Raw genomic sequence first — 14,790 nt, 5'->3', positions numbered from 1 at the left:
TGGGTGTATTTGTGTTTATACAAAAAGGGGTAAAATGTAAAGCATTAATAAATATAACTGCTGCTAAACTGTTAGAATACCAGTTAGAGGAGCTAATAAAGCAATATTCAAAGATTGAGGACTTTTAGGTGGTCATTAGAATGAGCCAATGAAATTGCGAAGTTCATGTAGCTAAAAATAAGATGGCAAAATGTTGGGATTTTTATTATAAAAAAAAGCAGCAAACATGAAAATCTTTTATCTCAAGATATCTAAACTCTTCTTACTTTATACAATTAACTCCAAATTATAAGACACTTGTTGAGCTTTTATACCATGATATAGATGACATTAAGGACTGAATCTTTACTTGCATACTTCATATGTGGCTTAAATTGTCAGGCACTCAGTCTGTCATTTCTCATTGCAGAAAATTTTATCAAACACATTTTCCCTAGCATTTTATGAAATTTAATGGAATGCAGCAATGCAACTGAAATGTAATACTGTCCAAAAGCCATGTATGACTTTATAATATATACTTTATGGTATCACTTAACTTTGTACAATAGACCTATCTCCTTAAAGCTGGGATTAAGGGAAAAAGAATCAGTCAACAAGAAGGTAAGTTCACAGAATTATCAGCCATAATAGTGTAAATTTGCCATTAAAATTAGAAAAATAAATAGATGAAATTTTTTACACTCAAGTTTTCATAAATTTTCTGATGCATATGAACTTTCAAAGTTAATTAAAATGCTATGAACTTATTTTTTTAAAAACTTACTCTACAGGCTCAACAAAATATTTAAAATTGTATTTTCTCTTAAGCACTGCTTTTTTTTTTTAAGTTAACATTTCTAAGAGCAAGTTGGTTAAGCTGTCCAGTTTTCCTATGACAGTATGTTGTTTAGTTTAACCTACTAATTCAATCAGGCATTTCTATTGATTCACCTGGAAAAGGGGATACAAGAGAACATTTTTTTTTTTTTTTTTTTTTTTTTTTTTTTTTTTTTGAGATGGAGTCTCGCTCTGTCGCCCAGGCTGGAGTGCAGTGGCGCAATCTCGGCTCACTGCAAGCTCCGCCTCCCGGGTTCACGCCATTCTCCTGCCTCAGCCTTTCCGAGTAGCTGGGACTACAGGCGCCCGCCACCACGCCTGGCTAATTTTTTTTTTTTGGATTTTTAGTAGAGACGGGGTTTCACCATGGTCTCGATCTCCTGACCTTGTGATCCGCCCGCCTCGGCCTCCCAAAGTGCTGGGATTACAAGCGTGAGCCACCGCGCCCGGCCTAAGAGAACATTTTTAAGAGGTCATTTTAGCAGTTTTATTCAACAGATGCCATAAATTAACTACATTCAGAAAAAAAATTTAAACAAAGAACAAAGCCACCCTATCTAGCATTCTCTCACTCACAAAGAAGTATCAAAGATATGTTTATGTTCCATTAACTGAGTATGAAGCAAAATCATTAAAATATTACAACTGCTAAACACAGAAGACTAGAAATCAAATAGTTTCATATCCAGTATACAGGCACCAAAAACTTCAATTTTCAGCTGTTTTTTTTTTCTAATTCATATTATGGATTTACTTACAAGGAGCTTATTCCTATAGGATTAATTCAGTTACTCAATGGTGAATAGATTTTAGCTCAGAATTTTTAAAGGATGACTTGCTTTAAATTACTATTCTACCTGCTGCTATATTTCTGCTCACACTTGCATGTGGCCAAACAGATCATGCTCTGATCAGATAAGTATACTGTAATCTACTTATATGTTTAGGAGTTGGCATAGAGTTAAAAGGCACAAAGCTGTATTTCAGTACTCATTTTTCTTATTACTTATTTGTAGAAGAACTTCTTTGGATCCTGCTTAAATGATCACCAAGAAACTGCAAATTCCTATGGGGGAAAATGTGAGTCCTCTTTATAAATTTTAGCAGCCCTTCAAGGACATATACATCAAAATTTGGTGGCCTTTAAAGTATTGGAATTGTAAATGACATAACTGCACTTTACTGTTGAAGACCCTTTTAGTTTAATATTTATAGCCATTTCCTCATATTTTCTTTAAAATCTATCAGTATAGTATTTTCATTTCTATGCATGTATATGTATAGTAATTCATAAAACTAAATGGCAAACTGATATTCTACACCAGTTCATTTATCTCAATATATATTTTGGAATATAACGGCAATATTAAAAATATCAATTCCCTCTAAGCTGATAATACTATAAGATTTTACACAAAGTTAAAGTTTTTGTTTTTTCTTTTTGAAAAAGTTTCATTGTTTAAAGTCCACATATTTGACACCTTGATAAGGAAAATGTAAATGTGTCATATAACATTTATTCCATCAATTTAAACTGAAGTGTCTCATGGAGCTAAACACTAAAAGAATTTAAATAAAAAAGCAGTAACCTGTATGTACACAAAATGATCATTCCATAGATATTTACATGACAAGGGAAAAAAATGGGGAATCACTAAAACTGGAAATTGCTACAGGTGTGATAATCCTTTCTCAAGACATTTTAGTTAGGAATCATGTAAGCTTTTAAAATGAAAATAATTGTAGAAGCGTAACTAAAATATTCCATTTTAGTTTTCAGTTACTATTTAAAGGAGACAGTAGGTCATAAACAGTCCAAGATTTCAGGAACCAACTGTTCAGTTTAGTTTTCAGTATCAAATCTTTTCCTTCATCTCTCATGATGAAACCAAACTTACTTACAGAAAAAATAAAGAGTACGCTAAAAGGTATAAATAAAAATTCCAGTTCATCCTCCTTTATAAAGACTGGTAAGCCGCTCTAATTCTTTACAGTTGTCCATGCTCAAGGCATCTGCCTTCCTTCGGAGTCGATCATCACGGTATACTTTTGCTGCATACTGCATATCTGTTTCTGTTAACAAAGAAAAATATTTTGCTAATTGAATGAAATTTTTGTCACCTAGTTGCTTAAGCTCAAGTGATGCTTTACAGGAGCACTTCGACATATTTTGATTAACTGACCTAAAAAAATTCCAAGTACAACTCCTAAAAGCCATTTTAGTAGGAAAAAAACTTCTTATGAAAACTTTATCTGAAGTCTAGCAGGTAAAACAAACACAGAAAATAAATAAGGATAGAATCCTGTCAACTCATGTTGGAATCCTTTCTCTCTACTCCTGTTCCCCAGTGGTTTAAAAACTATTCCTCTGAAGCATCATCTTGGACTCTTTTCCTAAAAATATTATATGCTTTTCAATACTGCCAGTGGTTGTTTTTGCCGTGGCCTTCTGTTAAGATTTCAGATTATCCCAAGACTTACATATTTAATAAAAAATTTAAAATCTTATTCTGAGTTTACTTAAATTAAAAAAATACATATAATAATGTTACTGAAGGAACACAGATTAAAAAAATGCTTGTTATACGATCGTAATATTGCTATTCAGCAAATAAGTACTTCTGAGGCTTCCTTCAGTGTGTGGGACAGCACAGCTACTAATGATATACAGACTACAAATCAAAATTCTTCAAGGAGTATTTCTTGTTTTTTCCTGTTACTCTCAGTCATTTCACTGTTTATTAATACCTGTAAAGACTAGGAGCACTTAAAGAAGATGTAACAGAAAAAGAAATCAGTTACTTTCTGGAACACAATGGCCAAAGTAGAAGACATCTGCTTTATATGGATTAGTCAAGATCACATTCAAGATACACTCACAGTTAAGACAGTATTCCATTTGTAAAGATCTCCAGAAATAATCTTTACTAAATCAACTGGACTAGGATTAACAACTCAATCAATATTATCCTATGCCTTTTATTTACACAGAATGCGCTTATATCTATTTACAGATGACTCTTCCCAAAGAAGAAATTTGAGACTTAGATAAACCAAAGTTCACACTGCTAACGAATGGCAGAGTCTAGATTCCAATCCAATTCTCCAATGCCTAGCCTATATTCTTTCCATTATTTCAAAGTACTGCTTGGGCTGGATAATTTTTTTGTTGTGGGGGGCCTGTCCTGTGCATTGTAGGATGTTTAGCAGCATCTCTGACCTTAACCTGCTAGATGCCAGTAGCAATCCCTTTCCATTCCCATCCCATGATGACACACAAAAGTATCTCCAGACATTACCAAACATCTCTAGGGATGGGTGGGGTGGGGGAAGGGTGGCAACTCACTCCCAGCTGAAAACCTAAAAATCACTAGTCTAATGTAACCTTCTCCACACTGAGGACAGACTGATTTCACAAACTCATTGAGTTAGAAGTCAAAGAGGTCACATCTCTAACTGCCACTATATAGAGGAGAAAACGAAGACCAGAGAGGTTAAGGACTCTCTTAGAAGTTACATTTTATCAACTTTTCCCTAGCAAGGGGGAGATGATGATAACTGCTGACACTTTCTGAGCATTTACTATGTGTGAAGTACTTTATTGCCTGATTTAATTTTCACAACAAACCCCATAAAGTTGGTTATTTCTGAGAAGACTTTGGAGCACAGGGCCTGGATGCTAGAGACAAATTGTCTGGTTTTGAATCACAAACGACCTCTATGACCTTGGGCAAGTTAGTAATCTCTCTTTGCTTCAGTTTCTTCCTGTGTAAAATGAGTATAATCTCACAGGGTTGTTGTGGAGATTAAATGAGTTAATACTTATAACGTGCTTGGGACAGTGACTGAAACAGTAGGCATTATATAAATGATAGCTATTATTTCCTCTTCCCACTCATCATCACCAATTTTACACATGAAATAAACTCACAGAGGTTACAATTTGTCAGCTAAAAATTTCAGAGCTAGGATTCAACTTTACTCAGTTTAATTCCAAAGTCAGTTCTCCTAACACTACACTATATGGTCTACATCATTATTCATAACAATGGTCACAAAAACAAGAACCACAACACTCAATTCACATGCAACATCTCAGCAGATTCTTATGTCAATCTTTATAGATGGAACTGTTCCTTAAATTAAGAAAACTGAGGCTGGAAAAGCCTAAGCAAATTAAGTGTTCTGAAGAGCCTCTCTGTGTACAAAGTAAAGAAAAAAGAAATGTCAACAAAACTCATTGTACATTAAATTCTAAATACAAAAGCTAAATTAATAAAGAGTTTCAAACTTAACTCTGAAAACAGGATGCATCTTAAAATTGATGACATAGTTTATCTGCCAGGATTTTTTTTGTTTCTTGGTGGTACATAAAAGAATGATGTGTCTTATGATGGATATTATCAATACAATAAAATTTGGTATTACTTATTCAACCAAATATTTATGGATAACAACAATACACAAGTACCATTTATTAAGGCCTTACTATGTGTCAATTCCTGTGTTAGGCCACATGTATATAAAACACATGATCTCATTTAAGTACTGTGCTCCAATTATGTGCCAGGGAATTCCAGAACATTCCTTGAATAGGTAAATCTACATTAATCAGTTCTAAAGACTGTGAATAAGTTTTAAAATGTTAAAAACATGACAAACTTACTTTGTTGTCTTTCTTTCCAGCAGTTATTTCGAATATTAGTCACATAATCTTCCTCCACACTCTTTTCTACCTTTTGTAATAACATTCCTTTATATTCATTTTTAAAGTCCTTGTTGACATAATAAACAACACCCAAGTTTTCTGTCTGCATTTTAATAGTTTGCCCTGTTCCACTGTAAAAGAGATGCATCATTATTTTAATTAAAATTGGACATTCCAATATGCTACTGTAAACGAAGCGAACAAAAACAATTAAAAATCATTGAAAAGTTAATATCGGTAATACAGGTTGAGCATCCCTAATCCAAAACTCTGAAATCCGAAATGCTCTAAAATCTAAGACTTTCTGAGCATCGACAAGATGGCACAAGTGAAAAATTCCAAAGCTGACCTCATGTGATGGGTCACCTTTTAATCAAAACACAGCATCATAGGTGGAAACTAAAAGCCTGTAGTTGTTTGTCGTTGCTATTGTTTAACAGCTCACACAGGTATTCTAGTGATGCTAATATGCTGGTTATTTAACCCTGAACACATTATTTTTTCACTGTTAAATACTTATATGTGAATTAGAGTAAGAAAGTGATTGGCCGGGCGCGGTGGCTCACGCTTGTAATCCCAGCACTTTGGGAGGCCAAGGCGGGCGAATCACGAGGTCAAGAGATTGAGACCACGGTGAAACCCCGTCTCTACTAAAAAATACAAAAAATTAGCCGGGCGTGGTGGCGGGCGCCTGTAGTCCCAGCTACTCGGAGAGGCTGAGGCAGGAGAATGGCGTGAACCCGGGAGGCGGAGCTTGCAGTGAGCCGAGATCGCGCCACTGCACTCCAGCCTGGATGACAGAGCAAGACTCCGTCTCAAAAAAAAAAAAAAAAGAGAAAGTGATTGCTTATCAGTAGCATATAAATTCAGAGTCAGGAATGATGCCAAACAACCACAGGTTGTCCACATGGGTGGCTGAGATAGTAATACCTTTGCTTTCTGATAGTTCAGTGTATACAAACTTTGTTTCATGTGCAAAGTGACTAAAAATATTGTATAAAATTACCTTCAGGCTGTGTGAATAGGGTATATATAAAACATAAATTTCATTTTTAGACTTGGGTACCATTCTCAAGACATCTCATAAAATATACGCAAATATTACAAAATCTGAAAAAATCCAAAATCCCAAAATCCAAAACACTTCTGGTCTCAAGTATTTTGGATAAGAAATACTCAATTTGTAATTTATTTACGTTCTCTCAAATTGCCTAAAACTATGATTTCATGTCACAAAAAGTAACCACACTTTTAAATATACTATGTTTTTATAAAGTTATCTCAATTTTTTGTTAATAAAAATCTTATTTGGAAGAAATAAGGTAATTGTTATTTTTAGACCAATGTGATTTTAATACTGTAAAATCACTGATTTTTATTATTTTTTCTTTATATGTTTTTTATTTATTCATGCTGCTATAACAGCCAATATGATGTTATAGTTTCTTTTATGTTCACTGTATTAAAGTTGTCTAGATTGCATGCTGTATTAAATTTCCTTTATTTCCTGACCTCTTATACATAAAGTATATGGTGAAAAAAATACATCATAAAAAAGTAATATTTGTTTTTATTTAATTGATATTTTGCAAAATGAAGAGTAAAGTCATTTCCCCCTTAATGATATAAATCTATGTAACATCAATCATTGCTCTTTCTGTCTTTAGTTTTGTCCTTTAGAGTATTTTTTGCCTTTAATGTCAACACGTTACCTACCACATTAAATTGTTATCAAGTTCAAATACAGCATTTCTGTCCTTATCCACAGTGGAAGAATAGAAACGTAAATTAACAACATAAGACAAATTTATTACTTAAAGTAACTATTTTAAAAATTAGATAGAAATTTAAAATCTGGTACACTTGCAGTAATAGATTTGGCACTTAAAAATTTACAAGAGCACAAGCTCTTTAAAGGAAGCTAGGTCAGAAATAGCAACAATTCATTTTTGTAAAACTTCATTTAGCTACTTACGATCTGGGATATAAGGAATAAGGAGGATTAGAGACCATCAACTGGCTTAATAATGACACGAGGATCAATACAATTATGGGCATCAGCTGGATAAACACAGAAAAACCTCCCTATAAAAAATCATCAAAGAATAACAAATTGTAATATAACTGTAGTTGTTAATAATCCAACAGTTGTCATACATTTTGAGGCAAAAAGGGCATTTGAGATCATCTAATTCAGTGCTTTCAAATCTGCATAACCATACCAATGGGGTGATTCTTAAATATAACTGTCCAGGCACATCACCAGGAGATTCTGATTTGAAAAACACTGATAAAATTTGATTTCATTTTATAGATGAGGAAGTCTTCATTTATTTCTCTCTCTCTTTCCCGACTCCCTCCCCCGACACACACAGAGATGCTATCAATATGCTGCAGGCTGTAAAACCATTTTTTTACCTTGGATTAGAGGGTAGAAGATGGGAGCTGATGAGTGGCAAAGCTGGGGACCAGGCCTTTTAATTTCTAGTCTAGCGCTCTTTCCATTTACCTTTCCACTTCATGTAATTAAATTGCTATAGGCAATTACGTATAACTGCATTAGAACAAGGAAAGTTACCTCCAATTCAAGTTTTTCAGTATTCTAAATTCTTCAGGGCCAACAATAACAAGTTACCTTCACAACATGCATAGTGCAGGTGTACCTTCATTAGAATCATAGAATAACAAATCTAAAGGGGTCATACTATCCAACCACCCCTGGCTGACCTCTCCTCCTATTCCTACAATGTCCCTAAGGATTTTCTAGTCTCTACTGAACACCTCTAGTAAGAGAAAACTCATTATTTCCTACAACTACTTGCCCTCTTTTCAGACAACTCTAATTGCTTTTCCTGAGCTGAAATTTGCCATTTTGTGATTTCTAGTCATAAACGTACATCTCCTCTTTCCTCTTCTCTTTCATGTCCACTATGTCGATGCTGATGTTGTTGGCTATAACCAGCTCTTCCATTTGAAAAAGAATGTACACTACCTAAAAAATTAAAAGCAAGGTTAAATTAGGGAGAGCAATTATGATCAGAAAAAATACATTTTCTTTCACATTTTTCTTTAATTTTAAAAAATTACTAAAATAATGCATGTGTATTTTCAGTAGTAAATACTTATTGCCCTCTCCTCTTGTAAGTGAAGGGTGGACAGAAATATGAATGATTCTTCCCAATCTGCTTCCTTTACAGGTAGAAGTTCCTTCTTTATGAAAACTTGACTAAGAGTTTCTCTACACACATAGATATAAACCTCTTTTGTTTATGATTAGTTGTTTTTATAAATGTTGGATTATTACTTTGAAACTTTGCTTTTTGCATTTATCAATGAATCATAAACATCTCTAGAAATCAAAAGATAGTATTCGAATTCATTTTTAAAAAATAGCCCTATAATATATCTTGGTATAGATGGACCACAATTTATTCAAACACTCTCTTGCTGATAAACATTCAAGTTGTTTTCATATAAGATGACCAATCAGAAATGGCTACCATTGAGAAACTATGTTATAACTAGCAAAATAACTGCAAATCAAGTATCAGAAGAAAATTTACTATTGCCTGAAAGATTTCTGATTGTTCCTAGTATATTTCCAGTCAAAATTACTAGTTTTAATAATTTTTCTGTAATTATGTATTCTAACATGTCAAAACAAAGGTTATATTCAGTCATTAATTTGCATTTATATATCCTCTTTCCTTCAAGGGTGCTTTGCAAAATGTCCTATCAATGACCCCAACCTTGCCGGGCATGGTGGCTCACTTCTGTAATCCCAGCACAGGATTTGGGAGGCTAAGGTGGGAGGATCACTTGAAGCCAGGAGTTCAAGACCAGCCTGGACAACATAGCAAGACCCTGTCTCTACAAAAAAGTTTAAAAAAAATTAGCCAGATATGTGGTACATGCCAGTAGTACCAGCAACTTAGGAAGCTGAGGTGGGAGGATTGGTGGAGCCTAGGATTTTGAGGCTGCACTGAGCTATTATTGCCCCAGTGTACTCCAGCCTGGGCAACAGCAAGACCCTGTCTCTATTAAAAAATAAAAAGAAATGACCACAACCTTTCTCAATAATATTCAGAGAGGGCCACCAGGTCCAATTACATTGCTACATTCATGAAGATTCTCTTAATGTTGAATGGGATTTACTTCAGCACCTCAAGTAAATTTTGTAAACAAGACTAAAGCTATAATTTTAAGTACCTTAGAGGAGCTACATTCAAGGAAAATAGATATACACAATAACAACTCACAGTACAGTAAGTCCTCACCTAACGTCATCAAGAGGTCCTTGGAAACTGCAACTTTAAGTAAACATGATGTACTATATGCCTTAGCAATTTAACTGTTGTTTGTATCAATTAGCCTGTGGTAAAATTAGTTGTTATACAGAACATTGTTTCACTTACAGTCACAGTTTCCAAAAACCTTATGTTAAGTGACCATTTACTGTAAATGTAAGTGGAGTTTAATACTATTTATGTTGGTACTATAAAATCTATCCATTTAGTAGTATCACTACAATATTTCACTTTGATAGTCTAGTTAAAGTTAGCTATTTCTATTTTAATATAAACTTAAAAACCCACTTACTTTGTATATAACCTATGAATCAGATTTTCTATTGTTTAAATGGAAATAGAGGTGAGTACCTCTACATATATCCAAATTAGCCAACTATAATGTTATTGATAAAATATTTACAAAGATCTCTAGAGAAGCAATGTCAAATAGTCATCCAGGTTTAAGTAAAGAAAACCATTCATAATTGTAATAGTACTTACCTAAGACATTGCCATTACATTTCCTGCTTACATTCCCTTTCAGCTTTACATAAAATACAGAGTATCTGTACTCTTCATTTTTTTAAATTAAAATATGTTCTAGGAAAAAGGCAGGCTATTATAAAAGTAATAACCCTAATTTTTTTCTCCTGCTTTCATGAAAAACCATCACAGGATCATAACACTACAAGAAATGTAGGGGAAAAGGTAGATACGTCTTTAAATAATGTAACTGGAGGTGAGACTCTGTAGCTTCATAAAATATAGTATCTATAATTACATTAAAATACCTGAAGGAAATCCACCCCCAAAAAATATATTAAACAAGTCTTCTGGAGTTATGTCAGCTTCACAACCTCTATGGAAGTTAAATCTGCCATTGTTTTGGTGGTTACATGCTTGTTCTTCATTGCCTGTGAGATCATACTGTTTTCGCTTTTCTGGATTACTTAAAACAGCATAAGCATTTCCAATCTCTGAAAAAGTAATGAGTAAAAGTTGGTAAGCAAAGTTTTTATATTATAAAAGGCTGCCCCACATAAAAACTAATGTCATGCTGAAAAAAAGACTACCTAAAACTAATCCAGAAACTTGTTAAAAATAAGTTCTTTTAAAGATATATATTGTTTGCAATTACACATATTATCTCTCAATACAACTTTTTATACCAAACAGACAAGACTCCCTACTGCCTTGAAAACAAAGGAATATCCATCTTCCTTTTTTAACATTGTGCTCCATCTCCTAAAATCCTGCCTCTTAAGCCATTCTTCAAGTGGTTTAAACCAATAACAATAGCAGTAGCTACCATTTATTGAGTACCTAAGAACTGCCAGGCTCTGCACCCAATACCTTATTACATTGTCCGTTATTATCCCCACTTTACAAATGAGGGCCCTGAAATTCAAGAAGGTTAAATAACTCATGCAAAGTCAAATTATTCTTAGCACAATAAGTACACTCTTTTTATGCAGCCTATACCAAAAATCTTTTTTTGCACCCTGGAGCCTGAATGAGCTATTCTTTCATTCTATTATCCCGAACAATTTATCCCCTAAAACAGTAAACTCCATAAAGACAGGGACTGTGTTTATGCTTTCATGGCAATATCCCCAAGGTCCAGCATAAAGTCTGAATTAGTTTTTAAATAAATACAGACAGTCCTCAGTTTTTCTATTTCACTTTGCTACCTTCATAACAAAAAAATTCTATTTCCCATCTCACAGTCCCAAATCTAAAAGAGATAATGTTACACAGGTTACCAGAATTTACTTAAAACAGCATAAGCATTTCCAATCTCTGAAAAAGAAATGAGTAAAAGTTGGTAAGCAAAGTTTTTATATTATAAAAGGCTGCCCCACATAAAAACTAATGTCATGCTGAAGAAAAAGACTACCTGAAACTAATCCAGAAAATTGTTAAAATTTACAAATTTACCAATTTACAAGTTGTAATGCTTTGAATCTAAAACTAAGAACTATCCTATTCTTATTCTGACACTTCTAATAGTTAATCACTTCATAAATACATCTTGCTTCTTAAACTAGATTGTAAGCCTCTTGCAATACAGAATATTTTAAAAATAGTTTTTGGATCCCATGCGGTGGCTGCCATAGGTACTGTACAAGCAAACAGACGCTCATTAGGTAGTTGTTTTTGGATGATTACACATTACACTGAAATTAATTATATACAATACTCTAGATATTTTCTTCTAATCAAGCTTCTTAAAACTGGGATTCAGAGATTGCTTTCAAATGGTGTGTATACCTTGCTGAATGAAAAATTAGGTGAATGATCCATCTATCTGAGGAGACACTTTCTTCAGATTCTCAAAGAATCTGTGACTCAGAAATGTAGCCATCATTTATGAGTTATTTCAAAGGGAAAGTATAACCAAAGATCCAAACAATGTACTTACAAACAACACCAAGGTATTAATTCATACCTAAAAAAAGAAGCATATCTATCAATCTCTGCTAAAATTGTATTTTTAGTAACAACATCAATTTTAGGATTTAACATCTATAAACTAAAAGGGCTAGCCCATGTAATGTAATAATGCTACTTTAATAGTTTTAATACTTTAAAACTATTAATATATAGGCAACCCAATTATATTTTAAGGCTTCCTTTTTTAGAAAAAATAATTTCTAAACATTAAGATATTTTAGATGGTATTTGAGAAATACTGTCATAATCTATAATTGTACACATAAGACAATTTATATATTGTGGCCAGAGTAGATTTCTATTCATTTACTTTGTGCTATACCCATATAATCAAGATTTTTTTGCAGTTCCTTATTATCTAAATAATTATATCCAAAATTTATTTTGGTATTCAAAAGTTTTACAAAATGCATTTCTACCTCATTGTCACTTATTTCACCAAAAGGTACCTTCCACTTCATTTACTTTTCTTTAAACTTTTAATACACGGATCTGCTGTACCTTTTCCCTAATTTTTCCGAATAGTAATATTTTGCAAAATTATCTTACAATATCACAAACAGGATACTGACACTGATATAGTCAGGATATAGAACATTTCTAATACCACTCTCATGCTGCTCTTCCATAACCACATCCAACTCCTCCTCCTTCCCTTCCCAACCCCTGACAACCATTCATCTATTCTCCATTTTGACAGTTTTGTCATTTCAAGATTATATTAATGAAATAACACAGTATATAAATGAGATATTATATGATATATAAATGGAATGAAACCTTTTGGGATTGGCTTTGTAAATCATAATACTCTGGAGATCCAAGTTGTCATATATGCCAACAGTTCATTTCTTTTTATTAGTGAGTAGTAGTCCATCGTTAAGGATGTACCACTGTTTGTTTAACCATTTACCACTGAATAACATCTACTTTTTTTCTAGTTTTTGGCTATTACAAATAAAATTGCTATATACATTCATGTACAGGATTATGTGTAAACATAAATCTTCATTTCTCTGGAATAAATCCCCAGGAGTGCATTGCTGGGTTGTATAGTAGCTGCACAGATTTTTGAGAAATTGCCCAACTGTTGTACAGAACGGCTGTGTCATTATATATCCCACTAACAATGTATGAGTGATCCATTCCCTGCATCCATACCAGCATTTGGTATTGTCATTATTTTTCACTCTAGCCATTCTGATAAATGTGTACTGATATCCCATTTTGGTTTTAGTTTGCATTTCTCTAATGACTAATGAATGACAGTGAAAATCTTTCACTGTGCTTATTTGCCCTCTGTATATCATCTTCAATGGAATGTCTCTTCATTTTTTTGCCCATTCTAATTGGACTGTCTGTTATTTTACTTTTGAGTGTTTGGAGTTCTTTATATTTAATATATTCAAGATACCTGTCCTTTGTCAAATACGTGCCTGGCAAATCTTGTTTTCCATCCTGGAGCTTCTTTTCATCCTCATAATAGGGCAGAGCAAACTTAAAAAATCTTAAAGTCTAAGTTAACAACTTTTCTTTTTATGTACTGTGCTTTTGGGGTTAAGTCTTAAAAAATCATTGCCTCACCCTAGATCCTAAAGATTTACTCCCATTATTGTTGATTAAGTGTTATGTTTTATACTTACATTCATGATCTATTTTGAGTTCATTTTGTGTATAAGGAATGATACTTTTCGTCAGGGTTAATTTTTTGGCCTATGGGTGCCCAGTTGCCTCAAAACCAACTGTTGAAAAGGCTATCTTTCCTCCATCAAACTGCTTTTGCATCTTTGTCAAAAGCCAGTTGGCTATAATAGTATCAGTCTATTTCTGGGTTTCCTATCTTGTTCTATTGATCTATGTGTACATCTCTCTGCCATTACCACACAGTTTTGTTTACTGTTTATCTATACAGTAAATCCTGAAATCTGGAACACTGATTACTCCAACTACATTCTTTTAATAAAAATAAATGTTTTTAAATATTCAGGTTCTTTCTCCCCTCATATGAATTTTAGAATAAAACTTGTTCCTATCTACAAAACAAATCCTGCTAGGATTTCGACAGGAATTGTGTTAAATCTGTATATCAATCTGTGATGACTTGACATTTTTTTTTTTTTTTTTAAGACGTTGTTTTGCTCTTGTTGCCCTGGCTGGAGTGCAATGGCGCGATCTCAGCTCATTGCAACCTCCACCTCCCAGGTTCAAGTGATTCTCCTACCTCAGCCTCCTGAGTAGCTAGGATTACAGGCATGTGCCACCACGCCTGTCTAATGTTGTACTTTTAGTAGAGATAGGGTTTCTCCATGTTGGTCAGGCTGGTCTAAAACTCCCGATCTCAGGTGATCTGCCCGCCTTGGCCTCCCAAAGTGCTGGGATTACAGGTGTGAGCCACTGCGCCCAGCCGACTTGACATCTTTACTATGTTGAGTCTTCCCATCCATGAACATGATATTTCAGTCCATTTATTTAGCTATTTTCTGATTTCTTTAATCAATATTGTATAGCTTTCAGTATATA

General features: G+C 33.6%; 1 protein-coding gene across 2 annotated transcripts in view; it reads right to left on the bottom strand.

The window, feature by feature from the left end:
- Nucleotides 1-1,281: 1,281 nt before the first annotated feature.
- Nucleotides 1,282-14,790, bottom strand: part of DNAJB14 (DnaJ heat shock protein family (Hsp40) member B14) — a 45,388-nt gene continuing 31,879 nt past the window's right edge. For both annotated transcript variants that reach the window (XM_055296914.2, XM_055296915.2), the window contains 5 exons: nucleotides 10,608-10,793; nucleotides 8,425-8,519; nucleotides 7,503-7,612; nucleotides 5,486-5,658; nucleotides 1,282-2,892 (listed from right to left, as the gene is read on the bottom strand). In XM_055296914.2, the coding sequence (XP_055152889.1) occupies nucleotides 2,768-2,892; nucleotides 5,486-5,658; nucleotides 7,503-7,612; nucleotides 8,425-8,519; nucleotides 10,608-10,793 (689 nt within the window). In that variant the 3' untranslated portion in view covers nucleotides 1,282-2,767. The remainder of the gene's footprint in view (nucleotides 2,893-5,485; nucleotides 5,659-7,502; nucleotides 7,613-8,424; nucleotides 8,520-10,607; nucleotides 10,794-14,790) is intronic.

This window comes from Symphalangus syndactylus, chromosome 10 (genome assembly GCF_028878055.3).
Source record: "Symphalangus syndactylus isolate Jambi chromosome 10, NHGRI_mSymSyn1-v2.1_pri, whole genome shotgun sequence".
Lineage (NCBI taxonomy): Eukaryota > Metazoa > Chordata > Mammalia > Primates > Hylobatidae > Symphalangus > Symphalangus syndactylus.
Note: the sequence above shows the minus strand (reverse complement) of the source record. Positions and strands in the feature narration are given on the sequence as shown.